At 49.9% G+C, this 18,707-nt stretch overlaps 1 protein-coding gene across 1 annotated transcript in view; it reads right to left on the reverse strand.

Annotated features, from left to right (window-relative positions):
- Nucleotides 1-18,217, reverse strand: part of LOC143173402 (ubiquitin carboxyl-terminal hydrolase 36-like) — a 61,935-nt gene extending 43,718 nt beyond the window's left edge. Inside the window, 3 exon segments of the mRNA XM_076363623.1 lie at nucleotides 16,831-16,946; nucleotides 17,392-17,596; nucleotides 18,202-18,217. Coding sequence (XP_076219738.1) covers nucleotides 16,831-16,946; nucleotides 17,392-17,596; nucleotides 18,202-18,217 — 337 coding nt within the window.
- Nucleotides 18,218-18,707: the final 490 nt, after the last annotated feature.

Below are 18,707 nucleotides of genomic sequence, written 5' to 3' on the forward strand. Positions count from 1 at the left end.
AACTGAGCACCACACAGCCACTCGCTCACTTCCCCCCCATCCCCCCGGTGGCATGGGGGAGAGAATTGGAAGAGTAGAAGTGAGAAAACTCGTGGGTTGAGATAAAAACAGTTTAATAATTGAAACAGAATAAAATCAACATCATAATAACAATAATAATAATAATATACAAAGCAAGTGATGCACAATGCAGTTGCTCACCACCTGCCGACCGATGCCCAGCCAGTCCCCGAGCAGCGGCCCCCCCCCCCAGCCAGCTTTCCCCAGTTTATGTACTGAGCATGACGTCACATTGTACGGAATGTCCCTTTGGCCAGTTTGGGTCAGCTGTCCTGGCTGTGCCCCCTCCCAGCTTCTTGTGCACCTGCAGCTTTCTCAGTCGGTAGAGCATGGGAAGATGAAAAATCCTTGACTAGCGTAAGCACTACTTAGCAACAACTAAAACATCGGTGTGTTATCAACATGATTCTCATACTAACTCCAAAACACAGCACTGTACCAGCTGCTAGGAAGGAAATTAACTCTATCCCTGCTGAAACCAGGACACTGAGAAAAGTGCCTGGCAGAGAGAAGAGCCCGGAGAGACAGGAGACTAGCTAGAGATAGAGGTGAAAAAGATGGCCTGTGGAAACTGAGGATGCTCATACTGTGCAGGTCCTTGTGAAGACGCTGGCGGCTGAGCAGCTGATGGGGAAGGAGCGGGAACCTGGCTTCTGCTGCAGTTACTTGTGGTGTCACCCGCTGCTGAGTAACTGATAGGGCAGGAGCTTTTAAATTACTTGTGCAGGTGCTAGTGATATAACTTGTGACTGAGCAGCAGATAGTTAGGAAAAGACACATGGCCTGCCTAGGTGTCTGTGATGTCATTCGTGGCAGGAACTAGCCCGTTGCTTTTTCAGGTGCTTGGGATGTTACTGGTGGCTGAGGAGCTGATAGGGCAGGAGTTTCTATTCGATTTGTGAAGGTGGTTTTTGATGTCATATGTGCCTGAGAAGATGATAGGGCAGGCATAGAGAACTGTTTTATGCAGGTGCAATACGCAGAGCTAAATAAAAAGAGTAAGTTCCCTTGGTAATTCTGTGCTAAAGTGTCCTTGCCTCTCTCCTAGGCCGGTGAAGAACTGACTTTTACACAGGTCACCAGAGTATGACTGCTGCCAAGAAAGATCCCTGCGCTTGGCTGCTCACCTGGACCCTGTTCCTGCTCACGTCCCCATTCCCAAGGCCTCTCTCACTGGATTCGTTTCTAGAGGACACGATAGTCCCAAGCACTGGCATCTGGAGATGAAAGAGGATGCCGATGGAGAAGCGCCCTCGCTTGTTTTGCAGTGAGTCTCATGGTAGGCTTGGGAGCTGGGGTGTTTTATACTTTCTGTGAGGAGAAATGCCTACATGTTTCTGCCTTGCTTTTGCCTCAGAAACTGATTTCATATCTAGGACGCCTTGTGACACGCTCAGAAATGGGCCAGAAGGCGTATGAACTGCAGCTCTTGTGGGACACTGCAGAAGCATCTTCAAGGTGAGGTGTTGTCTTTTTTACTCAAACTCCACTGCCCAAGTTTGCCAGGAAACCAGCTTCTTCACCGAAATAAGGAGGTGAAAAGAGTGGAAATCCATCTTCTTAACACAATGACTCTTTTGATGGGGGACTATCAGTGGCAATGTTCGTAATTCCTTAGTTTCCTTGTCTCTTTTGCACCGGATGTCACATTTGGGAGAAGACAACATGAATCACACACAGGTGACCTGAGCCTCTAATCGAGCAGCACTGGAGATGCTCTGTTCCTGGGCATTTTTTTCCCCTGAGATCTCTACATGCTAATTTAATACACTCAGCAGGTGTAGAAAGCTTCCACCCTTCTGCATCACAAGGGTGCTTTCATGAAGGAGCAAGTTAAAAAATGTCAAAAAACCCCCGAACCCCTCTGTTCTTTCTTGCACAGTTAAACTCTCTACAGAAATCAGAAGCACCACTTAGGACTGAGTTTGGTTATGATGGCAATTTTATTGTTTCAATTGTAAATGTCAAGTTTGATGGTTAGCATTCTTTTGAGAATGTTTGCCTGTGGCCTTTGATGGTAAATTGCACATTGTGATGACAAGCTCAGTCACAAGTACTGAACGCTTCTGTCCATAAGCCATGGAACTGAAACACCTGGCAAGGAGTGAGGCAACATTTCCTGGTGATGCTGCAAACATTGCTTACTTTTGAGTCCTCCTCTCCAGAGTTCTCTTTGGATTTCTCTTTCTTCTTCACTTTCTTGCATTTTTTTTTTCAATTTTGGATCACCAGAATGCTTGCTCTGTCTTTCACTGCCTTCTTTCGGGCGCACTTTCACCCCGCCCTGCACAGGACTGTTTCTTCTTTCTGCATGTTTGTTTTTCATTTGACTGGCAAGAGCCTGCAGACTCCGGGTGAACTGGCACTGGTGGGAGCACATGTGGTTCAAGTGAGTATTTCGCCGGCTGCTGCTCACCTACCGCACCAGGATGCAAGTCTGCTCTGTGGCCGCTCAAGCCATGCACGCCTTCCCCTACTGAGATTCTGCCTTCACCAGGGCTGTTTCTCTCCCTGTGGGAAGAGCTGCGCAGGTTCCCACTGCCACGCGCCAGCTGACGGTGAGCGTGCTTCTGCGCTTCCACGCAACAAGTGTGCCTCCACCTGGGAGGCAGACAGTCTGGTTGGCTTCCATTCAGCTTCTCCCCCTCCTCAGTGTCAGAGTGTGCTCTCTTCCTGCCGCAGTGATGAGGTGGAGTTCCTGCAGAGTCCTGTGTTTTTCTCTTCCCTTGGACCCTCTGCATATTCTCTCCACCTTCTTGATTTCTCAGTCCCGCAGTGCCTCCAGAAAACGGACTCTTCAGCACTTGACCCAGCTTTGCCACGCAAGTGCTCTTTGTCTCTTGGCATTCAGCGCCTGCTCCAGGGGTCAAATCATGGTGCCTGGAAAAACAACGGTGATCTTAGTCTAGGGTTGTTCTTGCAGCCTCCTTGTGGCTTCAGTCTCATCCTGTCATTTTCTGGCAGCACTTGATACGACATGCACAAGACTGAATCAGCACTAGAAGCTGGAAATTAGATCATGGTCTTCCAGCCATGTCTGTCCCTTTCAGAGCTGTTACTCATCTATATACCAGCTCGGACCTCCATTTTGCCTCTTTTTGCAGCTAGCCAGTCTCAGAGAGCAGACAGCTAGCAATTTACACAAGCGCAACACTTTAGTGCCAGACAAGGAGGGAGAAGAAAGGACCTGGTGAACTTCAGAACAGACACAACTCAACTGGACAAACAGTCATTCTCTCCTAGGACAGAAAGCAAAACCCACTGGAGGAGAACAACAACAACAAGATCAGTAACAGGAGAAGGAGTGTAATCTGAACACCCTTTCACACTTGTTATTACCTGGCATATTTACTCTTCTGACTAAATATGCACGCTGGCAGAGAACCGTCTTGATGTCACAAAGAACTACAGAGGCATCATCTTGTACCACTGTCCATTGCTGGCCTGCAAAGAAAGGCAACGCTATCTTCAGATGAACTGCAGGGGTTTTGAAACAAAAACACAGGCGGGACACCCCTGCAGGACACAATACACCAATGCAAATCAAAAAGTTGACTTTTACCTTTATGAAGCAGTAATAACGTTCTGTCTGACAGCTGGAACGTTCATGTACCAGGACGGCATACAAGGAATACAGGAGTGATTCTCCAGCCGCTTGAGACATGTATGTGTCAAGGTCCAAATATTCTGGATACTGCACAACCTAAAGAGAGAGCAAGAAGACTCAAAAATTATCCTGAGAGTCTTTAGGAAGCAGCCTGAGAAAACCTTGCCACCAAACACAGGCTAGAGGTATAGAAATAGATCTTCTTGGTTCATCAAAAACAGGTGTTGCCAATTGTGAGAGACTGAAAGAGTTAATGTCTCAAACATTGTGGCAAATCGGGTTGCGGTCTGCATGGCAACGGTGGACCGCAGGTGAGAGGCACGGACGAGGAGGGCATGCCAGAGGGTGCGCAGTTCCATGTTCTGATAGGCCTGGCAGGACAACGCACCATATATGGTCCAAGGTCATACAGGATTCATTGGAGGAAGGGGCTCGCAACCACCCAAAAGACCCTCTTGTGACCACCCCCCCCAGTGGCACCTGCGCAGGAGATCAGGAGCTACATAACTCCCCGAGGGGCGTGGCTGGCACGGCCGAGAGGTGGGGACTATACCATAAAAGGCACCACTCCAAGGAGCCACGTGTGCGCCCACCACCAGAGGATCGACACATCCGCAATCGTCATCGCGGGATCCAAGGGTGGTGAAATCTCTCTCTCTTTTTTTTTTCCTTTTCGTCTCTTTCCTTTTTTTCTTATAAATGTCTCAATAGAACCCACACCACCTGCTATTACGCTTTCCAAGTTCAGGTTGCTTCTACCATAAATAAAACCTTTGATTGATCGTCTGGTATCGTTTCACCTTAATTTAGCCCAAGGGAATCACGAAACCACTACAACCCCCTGAGGTACCCAGCCTGGGTCGTGACACCATTTCATCGTTGAAGTGGCAGAAAAGTGTTCTCGGCCAAAACAGCTCTTTACGAGCACAGGAAGTGCTTATCTTCACATTGGAACTTTCCTCTTAACCACAAGGGAAAGAGCAAGGCATAGCTATTGCAGTGATTTTTCTTAAGACGACTGCACTCGATAGCCATCATGAGCAGACATTAACAACTTCCAAAAAAGGATTCTTCTTCGGGAAAAGTCTCCTTCCAAGCAGTCAAGGTTGCAGTGCACTTGTATACATACCTTGCTAATCTTTCTGCCAGAGAAAGCATCAAATCTCTTCAAGCACAATGTCAGGCCATTGGAGGAACAATATAAGCCTCTTGGACGCAGTGGCCAGCTGTTCACACCTTGAAAGCAAGCACAGACCCAACTGTTGCAACCTGTCTTCTCCCCACTCCGCCCCCCATCCATGTATGGTTGAGTTAAGGCTTGTTTTGCCCAACTATCGTATGCACGTTTGCATTTCAGACCCCCATACGCTCTCACTGAAGGTAGCTTCAGTCTAGAGTGGCTCACTTCTGAGAGCAGCAGTCTGCAGTCTTTACAATACAAGAACTAGGCATGACACTGTTCAGAATGCCAGCGGGGGCTGCTACTGCTCCAAGGACTGAGGTCTCTTGGACAGAGACGCAAGCATCCAAAAAGCCTTGGAAATGAAACTGTTGGTTGCTTTCTTGAGGAAGTGGCTGTTGCCAAATCACTGTCCAGAGCTGCTCCTTGCTTCAGCTCACCACTGCATATAGGATATGTCTTTTCCCTTCTGGCCATAGGCGTAGTTCGGTGGGCAACTTCATAGCTAGGAAGGTTGACCACCTCCAGGGCAGACAATGCCAGGAATAAAATTCTCATCAAAGCTTTCCAAATATTCAGGCAGAAGGGAAAAATATTACCCATCTTAGAAACAAATGCATTATTTTCCAAGTTCCAGATGATTCGGGTGGATTAGTTGTACAGGGAAGAAAAAAAAAAAAAAGAAAAAAACCCAGGCTGCCTCACGACTGGGTTTCTCAATTAAGTCCAAACATGTAATACCGTAACCCAGTATCTACTATGAAGATGTCATTAGTAATAATCTTACTTGCTACATTTATAGCCATTGTCGCCATCCAGCTGCTCAGGTTTGACAAAGTCTTCCAGAGCTCCAGTGACAGATGAGGCTGCCTGGATGAGAAAGAAAGGAGAGCACTAAACTCTTGGAAACTCAAAATCCCAAGAAATAGCTACCCGTGTGGTACCAGCATTATCCCAATAAACAGCTACCCTGGGCAGTACCAGAGATGCCTGTGTTACACATGGTCAAAAATAGCAGCAGCAATCAAACCCATCTGTACAGCAATCAGATGTGTATTGAGGTAGTCCAAAGCAGGGTGGTATGACAGTGTCGTCGTGGCTGTAGATACTATCCTTACTCTTCACCTAGCTGATACCCAGCACACAGCACAGGGAGACCATTTACAGGGCTTCCACAGAAGGAGCAGAGAAGTCCAGTTCCCTTCCAAACCACCACCAAGCTCTTGCGTGGTAACAGCCCACAGGTTGAAGTCAATGGAGTTTACTGGAGATAAACTAGACCCCCTTCAGGGGCTTTGAAATATTTTGCACCACAATTTCAAAACATCTGACCTTGATATCCAAAGGAATATCAAGGAATGCCTCTCAGGTGTCGGAAATGGTTTTGCAGCTCAAGCACGTTACCGGAAGGCAAATCAAAATGCTCAGTGATAGGGGAAGTCGGCTGTGCCGGATCTCAGTACCTCTGGATCTCAGAAAGCCCCCAGATATTTAATGGATGATGGTAGTGGCTTGAGAAGAGATGTCCAAGCTGGAAATAAATGGTAAGGCAGAGAGTTATCTCCTCCAAGAGTTTTGCTTTGTCTGAAAGCCCTGGACCTATGGTTTGCTTGATGGGAGTACATCAAGGAGTCCAAAGGAAGAGGAGTAGGAAACAGGAGGAGGAGGATGATCAGGAGGAGGAAGAGGCGGAGGAGAGGAGGAAGTATTGTGAGGTAAATGTTCCAAGGCACACATACAGCAATGTACAATGAGAAATTACAAAAAAAATACTTGGTAAAAAGTCCCCATGGTCACCTTTTTTCCCTTTTCCCCTTCCAGGTGGAGCTGGTGTCGTGGTTTAACCTCAGTCAGCAACTGAGCACCACACAGCCGCTTGCTCACTCTCCCCGCCCCTGGTGGCATGGGGGAGAGAATTGGAAGAGTAAAAGTGAGAAAAATTCGTGGGTTGAGATAAAAACAGTTTAATAATTGAAACAGAATAAAATATAATAATAATAATAATAATAATATACAAAGCAAGTGATGCACAACGCAGTTGCTCACCACCTGCCGACCGATGCCCAGCCAGTCCCCGAGCAGCGGCCCCCCCAGCCAACTTTCCCCCAGTTTATGTATTGAGCATGATGTCACATGGTATGGAATATCCCTTTGGCCAGTTTGGGTCCGCTGTCCTGGCTGTGCCCCCTCCCAGCTTCTTGTGCACCTGCAGCCTTCTCAGTCGGTAGAGCATGGGAAGATGAAAAATCCTTGACTAGCGTAAGCACTACTTAGCAACAACTAAAACATCGGTGTGTTATCAACATGATTCTCATACTAACTCCAAAACACAGCACTGTACCAGCTGCTAGGAAGGAAATTAACTCTATCCCTGCTGAAACCAGGACAGCTGGTCAAGCCCCAGGCACCTGCAGCCATTTGCTGTACACAGCTCCCCTGACGCTGGGTATCTGGTACATGTTTAATAAAACGACGCATACCCAGAGATTTTGTCTGGGCTTTGCCTTGAGCTGGGGGGAAGGTGCATGTGTGGGTGAGTGTCCTGGTTTCGGCTGGGATAGAGTTAATTTTCTTCCTAGTAGCTGGTATAGTGCTGTGTTTTGGATTTAGTATGAGAATAATGTTGATAACATGCTGATGTTTTAGTTGTTGCTAAGTAGTGCTTACACTAGTCAAGGACTTTTCAGCTTCCCATGCCCTGCCAGCGAGAAGCTGGGAGGGGGCACAGCCAGGACAGCTGACCCAAACTGGCCAAAGGGATATTCCATACTATGTGACACCATGCTTAGTATATAAACTGGGGGGAGTTAGCTGGGGGGCGGGGACCGCTGCTTGGGAACTGGCTGGGCATCAGTCGGCGGGTGGTGAGCAATTGCATTGTGCATCACTTATTTTGTATATTCTTTTATCATTATTATTATTATTATTTTCTTTTATTTTTCTGTCCCATTAAACTGTCTTTACCTCAACCCATGAATTTTACTTTTTTTTTTTCCCGATTCTCTCCCCCATCCCACTGTGGGGGGAGGGGAGTGAGCGCACAGCTCTGTGGTGTTTAGCTGCCTGCCTGGTTAAACCACAATAGTCCTTTACTAGGACTTCCAGCTACTAGGAAGAAAATTAACTCTATCCCAGCCGAAACCAGGACAGTGAGGAAGATCTGCTTTCTCCATTTAATTTTTATGCCTCAGCAAAAACACTGCAAGATTCGGACTAGACGACAGCACTGAAATCAAAGGGTAAGCGACCAAGAAGGCTCCAACCACACATTTCCCCCTGACTACCTTAAACAAAACAGGCTTAGGATCCTGATTGCTCACTTCACCCTGGAATGGTCCCATTCCTCATCTGAAAGCTCCTGCGTGCCTGGCTGAGGCAAGACACAATCCACACAGAGAGCAATCAGAGCTCAACCCTGCAGTTTCCTTGGGCAAGTTTCCTTGGAAAACTTCTTTGCTGGGTTGCTTGAAGAGTTGTAACTGCAAGAACCGGGAAGAAAACCTCCCTGATGGGTGGATGGGAACTTCCTGGCTGTGGTAAAACCATCTGCTCTCCATACCCCCATTTCCCAAGAGTCGGCAGCACAGCTTGGGTGGGGAGATAGGCACGCATTAGACCTCAGGGCAGAGAGAGGAGCACAAGCATCTGCCAAGGGAGCTGCATCCAGCCAGGAGCACTCCCCACTTTCTTCTCTGACAACAAAGTCCTGGTGTGTGCTCTCATCAGGAGGGAGAAACAACTTCCACTTCTCCAACCCCTGTTTATAAAAGGCTGCAAACACAGATGGGGCTGTCCATGAGCATGAGAAGCACATAAAGGCCTCCGGACAGCAAAGGCACCTTGTCTGACCCCACCAGAGCATGCCTGCTCCAAAGCAGTGGCAGCCTCCTGTCGGAGAGCCAAACTATGATATAAGAGCTTTGGTCCCCCTTGTCTCCCAAGCAAAGCAAGAAATGGCGTTATCACCATTAAGCTCCTGTGGGACATAAAGAAAACTTGTCAGGCAGCCGTTGTGTCGTGCTGCCTAGGCTTTGATCTAGTCCTGGTGAAGAAGCTGACCAGCAAATTGTCACTCGGGCTGCAAGGGTATGCATTTCCCAGTGTTCACTTACCTGGAGGGGAGTCTGCTTTGATAGCCCCAGGCCAGAAGGACATGCACTGCACAGGCAGGTGCTTACAGATGTGTCTCATGGGCTTGCCAGGGGAGTAATCACCTAGGGTGGAGGACAACAGCACAAAAGCAGTGAAGTTTGGCTTGTTTTACAAGCCAAAGAACTAATTTAGAATAGAATAGAATAGAATAGAACAGAACAGAACAGAACAGAACAGAACATTTCAATTGGAAGGGACCTGCAACACTCATCTAGTCCAACTGCCTGACCAATTCAGGGCTGACCAAAAGTCAAAGCATGTTATTAAGGGCATTGTCCAAATGCCTCTTAAACACTGACAGGCTTGGGGCATCAACCACCTCTCCAGGAAGCCTGTTCCAGGGTTTGAACACCCTCTCGGTAAAGAAATGATTCCTCATGTCAAGTCTGAACCTCTCCTGATGCAGCTTTGAACCATTCCCAGGCATCCGGTCCCTGGATACCAGGGAGAAGAGATCAGCACCTCCCTCTCCACTTCTCCTCCTCAGGAAGCTGTAGAGAGCAGTGAGGTTGTCCCTCAGCCTCCTGTTCTTCAAACGAGACAAACCCAAAGTCCTTAGCTGCTCCTCATAGGACATTCCTTCCAGCCCTTCCACCAGCTTTGTTACCCTTCTCTGGACGCATTCAGGGACCTTTCACATCCTTCTTAAATTGTGGGGCCGAGAACTGCATACAGTATTCAAGATGAGGCCGCACCAACGCTGAATACAGCGGGATAATCGCCTCTTTTGACCGGCTGGTTATACTGTGTTTAATGCACTTCAGGATGCAGTTTGCCCTCTTGGCTACCAGGGCACACTGCTGACTCCTATTGAGCCTGCTGCCAACCAGCACCCCCAGATCCTTTTCTGCAGGGCTGCTCTCACATTTCACCTGGAGGGGCTCTCCTAAACAGTGCAGAAGAGCCAGCTGTCTGAAAGCATGCACAGCTCACTCAAGGTGTGGGCTGAGTGTTTTGTACCCCACTAATGCAGGGCAGAAAGAAAGCGTGCTTGCCTTGTCTGAACGAATGGCTGGAGACCTGTTACTCACTTGGTCCACGCGTGATCTCCATGTTTGCCCTGGGACATCCACAGGTGGCGTACGCTGGAGCCGCATACTTCCCATTCCTGGTCATGGAGGGATCCACAGACTCATGAGGACCTGTAGAGCAGCAAGGCAGACGCAGAGACAGTCCTGTCTTTAGCTGTCTGGAGAGCACGCACTCTCGGCCCTCAACACCAAGGCTGAGCCCAGCTCCCGCAGCAGGACGGAGCAGAGACATTTCCCCATTTCCCTGGGGCAGCTGTCCCCAGCACTCGACAGGCAAACTGCCCAACCTGTGTGTGGCAGCGGTGTGTTGAGCAGTGCTGGGCCAAGGGGGAGCCGAGGCAGGAGAGCGACCCTGTGCTCCGCAGGATCAGGCCACTCTCTCCTCTGCTGCTGTGAGATCAGGCCACTCTCTCCCCTGCCCAGCCTCTGGCTTGGCTGCACCCGGCAACCAGGAAGGGTGGGAAAAGGGAAATGGGTTTGTGCTGCTCCTACCAGGGGTGTCCTGAACCAGTGCTACACTGTTGGTAACTGGTTTCGGCTGGTGAGCGGGGTCCCCCTGGCTGCCCCTGGCCCGTCTCTCCCCCCATTCTCCTCAGGCCACTCGGCCTCAGGCCCCTCTGGCCCCGCCCCAGGCTGGCTGTGACTGATAGGCCACCACCAGCTCCGCTGATTGGCTTAGTCATGGCCAATGGCCTGGCTGTTGCTGGGTGGGCATGGGCAGCCCAGGCCTCTCTTCACAGAGTGCCCTGTGCCCCCTCACGGGCGAGCGGGGCCTGACCGGGGCAAGGTTGATGTAATTTGTTGCCAACTAAAAAGGGAGCAGGAGAGCAGCAACAAAACCAAACTAAAACAGCTTCCCCCAGCCCTGCTCTTCCCAGGCTCAGTCTCGCTCCTCCCTTCCCGACTCCTCGGCCCCCTCTCCCCACCCGAGCGGTGCAAGGCAATGGGGAATGGGGCTGTGGGTGGCCCACAGCACCTCATCTCTGCTGCCCCTTCCTCCTGATGCTGTTCCCCTGCTCCTGCCTGGGCCCCACAGGCTGCAGCTCTGGCCAGAGAACCTGCTGCTGTCGGGCTCCTCTCCAGGGGCCGCAGCTCCTGCCAGTAGCCTGCTCAGGCCTGGGCTCTCCACGGGCTGCAGCTTCCTGGTGGAGCTGTCGATGGCCACCTGAAGGTGACAGCATTGGTGGCTGGATTCTCTTCTAGGCATGCATTTCACAGAATCACCAGCTACTTGAGGCTGGCCAGGAGGTCACCTGGAGGGTGAAGTCACCTGGTCCAACCCCCCTGCTCAAGCAGGGCCACCTGCAGCCGGTTGTTGATGACCATGTCCAGAGGGCTGTGGAACATCTTCAAGGATGGAGACTCCACAAACTCCCTGGGCAGCCAGTGCTGGTGCTTGTCACCCGCGCAGCACCCTTTGCACTTTCCCTTGCTGAACTGCATGAGGTCCCTGTCAGTCCATCTCTCCAGCCTGCCCAGGTCCCTCAGGACGGCAGCACGACCCCTGTCCTAAGTGCCACTCCTCCCAGTCTGATGTCATCAGCCAACTTGCTGAGGGTGCACTCTGCCCCACCATCCAGACCATTAATTAAGGAAGATGTTAAAGAGGATCAGACCCAGTACTGACCCCTGGGCGACACCGCTAGTTACTGGCCTTGCACTAGACTTGGTGCCACTGAGCAACACCCTCTGGGCGTGGCTGTTCAGCCCGTTTCAGTCCCGGTTGCTGTTGGCTCATCCAGCCTATTTCTGTTTGAGTGACTTGAACTCCATATTTAAAAAGAAGAGATTGCAAGATGGGCATATGCAAGCACACAGCTTTCAAAATCCCAAGACATAACCTCCCACACTGGGTATTTCCACCAATTGCCCCAAAACCTACAGAGAAGAAAACACCCCATTAATTATATATGCAAGGACAACAATTGTTTTTAATTCTGGCTTTGGCTTTTCTGCCTGTTGGTACCAAATGAGTGTTGTTTTTGCAAGGCAATCCCAACAGCTGAACAGGCATTAAGGCTCTTCCTCAAGGGACCTGTGGGCAGGTGGGCTAGCCAGCAGAGCTGTCCGAGTCCCTGGAAGGTCTCTCTGAGCTCTTCCTGGCCAGAGGCAGTATTAGGAGGAGGGACAGGGTGAGCTGCTGGTGCCCTTTGTGCAGCTTGGTCCCTGCTGGGGGCAGTTTTGGTGCTTCCGGGATTCTTTGTCCTCCTCCTCTCCAGCATTGCAGGAGTCAGATGCTGTGCTCCTCCCTGATCCTGGGTCGCAATCTGCCCCTGTCACCACCGCAGCACCCTGAGTGTTTGCCCAACGTGCACCTCCAGGGTGCTGAAACCCTCCTCCTCCCTGCTGAGGGGTCATAGTCTGTGGTGTCCACAAAACGGCTGCAGAAATCATAGCCCTGTCGCAGGGATCTGCTCCGCTCCACTCTCTGTCTCGGCAGAGTTTGCCCCTGAGCGGCCCTGTGTGTGGGAGACCACTTGGAGCTGATGTAGAAGGGCCCTGGAACTGCATCATCCCTTGGGGCTCGGTCACCATGTGGAGGACTTGTTCTCCACCTCCTCCTTCTCCTTGCTGAGCAGTGGTAGTCCGTGATCTCCACAAAGCGGCTCTGGAGATCATAGCCCCGCCGCAGGGATCTGCTCCACTCTCTCTGCATTGGCAGGGTTTGCTCCTGAGCAGCACTGGGTGCGGGAGTCCGCTGGGAGCTGCCGTTGGAGGGCCCTGGAGCTGCATCATCCCTGGGAGTGCGGTCACGACTTGGAGGACCAGTTCTCCTCCTCCTCCTCCCTGCTGAGTGGTTGTAGTCTGTGGTGTCCACAAACCAGCTGCGGAGACCATTGCCCCACTGTGGGGATCTGCTCCGGGCCCTCTCCCTGGCACTGTTCCTCTGGCAGCAGGAAGAAGGGCTGCATCCATGCTCCTCTTTGTTGCTGTCTTCTCGCATGGTGTGCAGCACATGGTCAAATGGTTGACAGCAGACCGGGAACGCAGCTTTCCTTCTGGACACCAGCCTTATACAGCCACAGAAGAAGCGGTGCAAGCAGAAGCCAACGTAGGAGGCGATGTTGAGCCTGCCTGGCCAGATGGGGCACAGCCAGCCTGCAGATGCCTCCCGTGCACCTGCCCAGGTTAGCTGGCTCTTGCTGGCTGTTGCAGAGGAGCTGCTGTCCTCTGGAGACTCCTCCATGCCCACCGCCATGTCCTGCAAAGAGAGAGTGAAAAGGTCCTGCCCTTTGCTCCTGAAAGGACCAGAACAGTGGGGAACCCCCAGAAACTCTGTGAGGGGACAGCGGAGGGCTGCCCAAAGGCTCTCCTGAAGGGCTGCAAAGGCAGAAGGGCCAAAGGCATACACTGGGATGGATCTAGGCGGGATGCTTTGAGAGGGAGCAGTGTTGCGGCTGTGAAGAAAGCTGCAGTGTAGGAGGGAAAAGAGAGCAATGCCAAGATCCCAGAAAGAAATCCACTGTCCATCTGGTGCCCTGACCCACCTCCCCAGAGTTACCTTAGTCCTATGAGGCAGACCTTGTGGTCCCACAGAACCTGCCTGCTTGCTGCCAGCACCCCACTGACTGAGGAAGGAATGGACATATGATGGTGCCGGTGAGGAAGAAGCCCTTTCTCCAATTTTCATATCAGAACGCCTGGAGAAAAAAAGAGTCATCTCCATTTAAGGCTGTTCTTGCAGCCTCCTCTGGGGTTCAGTCATTTTCTTGGAGCGGTTTCTACAACAGAGAGAAGATGTAACCAAGACCACAAATGGGAAATTGATTGGGGTCTTCCCACCAGGTCTACCCCTGTCAGAGCAAGTCCTCGTCTTTATACCCCCTATGGACTCCATTTCATAGAATCATAGAATCATAAAATGGTTTGGGTTGGAAGGAACCTCAAAGATCATCTAGTTCCAACTCCCTTGCCATGGGCAGGGATACCTTCCACTAGATCAGGTTTCTAAAAGCCCCATCCAACCTGGCCTTGAACACTTCCAGGGAGGGGGCATCCACAACTTCTCTGGGCAACCTCTTCCAGTGTCTCACCACCCTCACTGTAAAGAATTTCTTCATAAAATCTAATCTACATCTTCCCTCTTTCAGTTTAAAACCATCATCCTTTGTTGTATCACTACACTCCCTGATAAAGAGTCCCTCCTCATCTTTCCTGTAGGCCCCCTTTCAGTACTCTTCTCTACATTAGCCAGCTTCAGATAGCAGCCAAGCAGCAATTTACACCAGGGCAGGAGCCTAAAGCCCAGCAAGGAAACATAAGGACTGATGTGGGGTAGTTCAGATTTGACAGCACTGAATGATGCAGGTAGTAATTGTCTCCTATGACAAAGAGAAACACTCCAGGGGATGAGAAGAAAAAAAAAGAAAAGCCAGGAAAAGGAAATGTATTCTGAACACATTTTAAATCTTGTTATTACCTGACATAAAACAGTAAATAGGCTTGCTGCCTGAGAACTGTGTCGATCCCACGACCATCCACAGATGCATCATTCATCTTGTACCACAGCCCATTGCTGGCCTGTAAAAAAAGGCAATGATAGCTGGAGATGAACTGCATGGTTTCTCAATGATCACACAGGCAGAAAACTACAGAACCAAGAGTATGCTAAAACAAATCCAATGCAGCCGGTAAGGAGACCTTCTCTCCCAAAACCTTGGCTGCCAGTACCACTGCCGTGAAAGTTTGTCTTCCCCAGCACACATTTTTCCCCTGCTAGGAAGGAAGTTGCTCTTTACCTTTGTGTAGCAGAAATAGTGTCCTGCATCACAGCTGCCACTGCTATGTACCAGGACAGCATATAAGGCATAGAGGAGCGGTTCTCCAGCTGTCTGAGATGTGTATGGCCGAAGATCCAAGTACTCAGGATACTCCACCACCTACGGAGAGACCAAGAGGGCTCAGAAATGATCCTGAAATACTACATGAAATAGCTTTCAACATGTAATGGTTTGGGTGGCAGGAAACTCTTCTCAGCCAAAGCAGCTCTGTTAGAGCAGAGTACATGCTTGTCTTCCCACAGGAACTCTCATCTCCGTGGAAGGCAACACAAAAAACCTAACATGAACAGCTTGTGAAAGAGCGTACTGCTTTGGGAAATCTCCTGCTCCGGGAAGAGAAAGTTGCACTCCAATTGTGTACACACCTTGCTGATCTTCCTGCCAGTGAAATCTTCAGACCTTTTCAGATACACCGTAAGAACCTTGGGCACATGATGGATTGTAAACCTCTTGGAGGTGGCAACCATCTTGTCACATCTTGAAACCAAGCACAGAGCCAAATGTACCCTTAAATGCACCCCTTTTTCCCGCCAGAAGGCCAGACAAGCTTTCATGTCTCACACATCCTTACGCTATTTTAAGGCTATTCAGTACCATAAGGCCATATTAAAAAAAAAAAAAAGCTGCATGTCATTATTGTGCATTAAACCTATGGGAAAAGATGACATGCTCAATGACATGCAGCACCTTCACACAGGTTCTAGTATTAGTATGTCATTGGTAATCATCTTACTTGCTACATTTAAAGCAGTTTTCTCCATCCAGCTGCTCGGGTTTCACAAAGTCCTCCAGAGCTGCGGTGACAGATGAGGCTGCCTGGAGGTTGAGAAAGGAAAGCACTGAGCTCAGGGAAACACCCTCGCCCAAACACTTGCCAGGAGCTGACAAGAAGGCGGCCCAGGTACCTGAGGCTGAGGAGACCCACTGTGAACCCACAAGCAGGGTCCAGAAGGAGGCAGAAAGACGGTATTGTGCTGAACATTTCCCTCATTTCCCAGGGATTCCCGGGGCTCTCAAGAGCTACTTCTCTGTGGCACCGCACAGTTCAGCTACCGATGGTGTGCAGGGTCATCAATAATGAAAACAATACAACCCATCAGCCTCAGAGCCAGACAGGTGTTGAGGGAGGGCAAAGGGAAGAAGGATGAGCATATGTCAAGGGTGGAGAGAGGATAATGCGTGCTTGTCCAGCTTAAAGCCAGCACCTACAGGGAGACCACTGCCATGGCCTCCCCAGAAGGACACAGTCCATGACAGTTCCCACCCACCACCAAGCTCTCTTTTGCTTGCGGTATATGTTTTTACACCACCTGTGTTCATTGTGGAAAGCTACAGGGGCCTTGGGACGTCTTGAATCACAGTTACAAACCCTCTTACTTTTACACCCAAAGGGATGTCCAGGAAGGCCTCATAGGAATCGGAAACCGCTCTGCAGCTCAAGCACGTCACTAGGAGGGAAATCAAAATGCTCAGCGATAAGGGAAGTAGACTGACTGTACCAGTTTATGTCCTCCATAGATACTATGCCAGTCACGCGATCAGCTGTTTATCACAGGCAGACAGAAGGGCACAGACAATTCCAAGGAGAGCAATAGTAATGGAAAAGTACCTCTGGATCTCAGAAAGCCCCCAAATATTTGACGGACAATGGTAGTTGCTTGAGAAGAGATATCCAAGCTGGAAATAAATGGTAATTATGGCTCAGAAGTAGGGCAGAGAGTTATCTCCTCCAAGAGTTTTGCTTTGTCTGAAAACCCTGGGCGTAGGGTTTCCTTGATGGGAGTACATCAAGGACTCCAAAGGGCTCGGGAACATTGAAAAGGTAATTTGCTTGTGCTTACTTTCTGCTTCCACTCAGACAAGCTCACTGCATGGCATCGACAGTATAGTGTAAGAACTCATGGGCATCTTCCTGCATGCCAAGCTGGAAATGTTCTCCTATTCCTACGAAAGAAGAGGTTAGTTGTTCTCCCCTACAAGAAGGGAAGAAAACATGTAAAAGCACCTGAAATGACTTACGTGTGAGGACATTGACGACAGCCCTAGGCTGGATGGCACTGGCTGAGGAATGCAGGACCTTGTTAATGTGCGCTTCCATTACGCACATCATGCAGAAAGGCTTCTGTGATGATGACCTGAAGAGGGAGGGAGGGAGGGAAGCAAGCTTCTCAGGTTAGCAAAATATCCATAGCAATGGGAAACCTAATGGAGATCTTGAAGTTGTAAGAACAGTCTCCGCTCTTCTTCTCCCAAAGTGCCAATGTCCCAGCAAGCCCACGACATTTTAGTGCATAGAAAACTTTCTTCAGAGGGGTGCTTAACTGACAGAAGATTTCTGCGCAATAAGCAAAGAGAGTTTAACTTGCAGGAATGGGGACTGAGACCCGGAGCTAGAAAGCAGTGCCTTTCTGAAGATGAACACACCTAGATAGGACAAGAGGTTTCTAGGCTTGAGTGTCAAAGAACACCAAGTCGGGGGGCTGACAAAGAAGGGCTGCTTTTCTCCTAAATCAAATTCCAGGTTCTGGGAATCCTTGGGAAGTGCCCAACAGATTTACAAGGAGATGTTCATAAAAGTACTCACATGACTGGCTGCGCTCCCGAGAGAGCAGGTAGTTGGCCAGAGGGGGTGTGTACGTCAGGCACTGCAGGACGGAGTTGAAGAAGCACGTATTGCCCAGGTTGTGGAGTCCCGCTCCAGCTCTCTGTCTTTGCTGCCAGTCCATGCAAATCTTCTCTGGGGGAAAGAGGATCCTTTGTGGAGGAGCCATTCCCTTGGCAATGACTGCAGGGAAATGACATTTGAAAAGAGATGAGACGATATTGTTGCACAAAAGCGTATTTAAAAGTCGAGTTCTCTACAGGAGCACCCAGAAGAACCAGCTCTAACCTCCACCACAGAAACATCGGGGGAAGCCTAACACTGCCATTGACATTTACTGGTCAAGAAACAGTTTTGGAAAATAGTCTGTTCCCCTGCTTACTTTGATGAAAGTCCAGCAAACCCACATTCTGATTTCTGTGCCTTGGGCTACCTTCCTTTCCACCTGGAGTCATGAATTGGATTATCAGGTCAAGTCTTCCCTTTTCCTGACTGTAACTTGATGAAAACAAGCAAGTACCTAGCACAGAAGGTAACCCTACTGATGTCAGATCTTTCTACGAGCAACGTCATCTTTCCAAGTCTTGTACATAGTGGCAGAGGAGTGACAAAATGCGTTTTCCTGTGTCTAATCGAAAACACCTGGGTAAGTCTGGCTGCTATCAGGAAATGCCCCAGGATTCACTCTAGGTTGTCAGCGCATCAACATTCAGGGATGGAGCACCAGCCACATCCGTTGCCTTTGGGGATTCACAAAGTCCAAGCCTGCTGGTGAAGCTGTTACTCACAGGAGTCGCTCCCCATTGTGGCAATTGCTCCTCTCAGGAACAGAGGGGACAGCTTTGGATGTCAGGATGCGCTCCAGAAAGAGAAGATCAGCGCCAGTCCCGTCACCTGATGGCAAAGAAATAATTGTAGCTCAACAAAATGATTAAAAAAAACCCTAAATGCTACCCACAGAACAGCATCCACCATCAAAAGTGTTTCAGTGGTACTTGGAACTGCTGCAGAGCTGCAGGCTGATGGCCCTACTGTCCCTGCCACAGGACTCCAACTGACAGCAATTACCAAGGCCCTTTTGAAAGACTGCATTGCATGTCACCTTCTCTGAAGAGGACCTGCTGCTGACCTGTGGCTAGCGTTAGCAGCAGGGGCCTCTGGCTCTCCAGCCCACGCTTTCCCACCTTGTGTGCAGGAGTGACAGGCATTTGGCTGCTACTGTAGTGGCTGCCTTTGCCATCCTCCTTTTCTGTCTCCCTTTCTACCGCATCAATCAGAATGGGCCTCTTGTCAT

The sequence above is a fragment of the Aptenodytes patagonicus genome, unplaced genomic scaffold (genome assembly GCF_965638725.1).
Source record: "Aptenodytes patagonicus unplaced genomic scaffold, bAptPat1.pri.cur scaffold_72, whole genome shotgun sequence".
In the NCBI taxonomy this organism is placed as follows: Eukaryota; Metazoa; Chordata; class Aves; order Sphenisciformes; family Spheniscidae; genus Aptenodytes; species Aptenodytes patagonicus.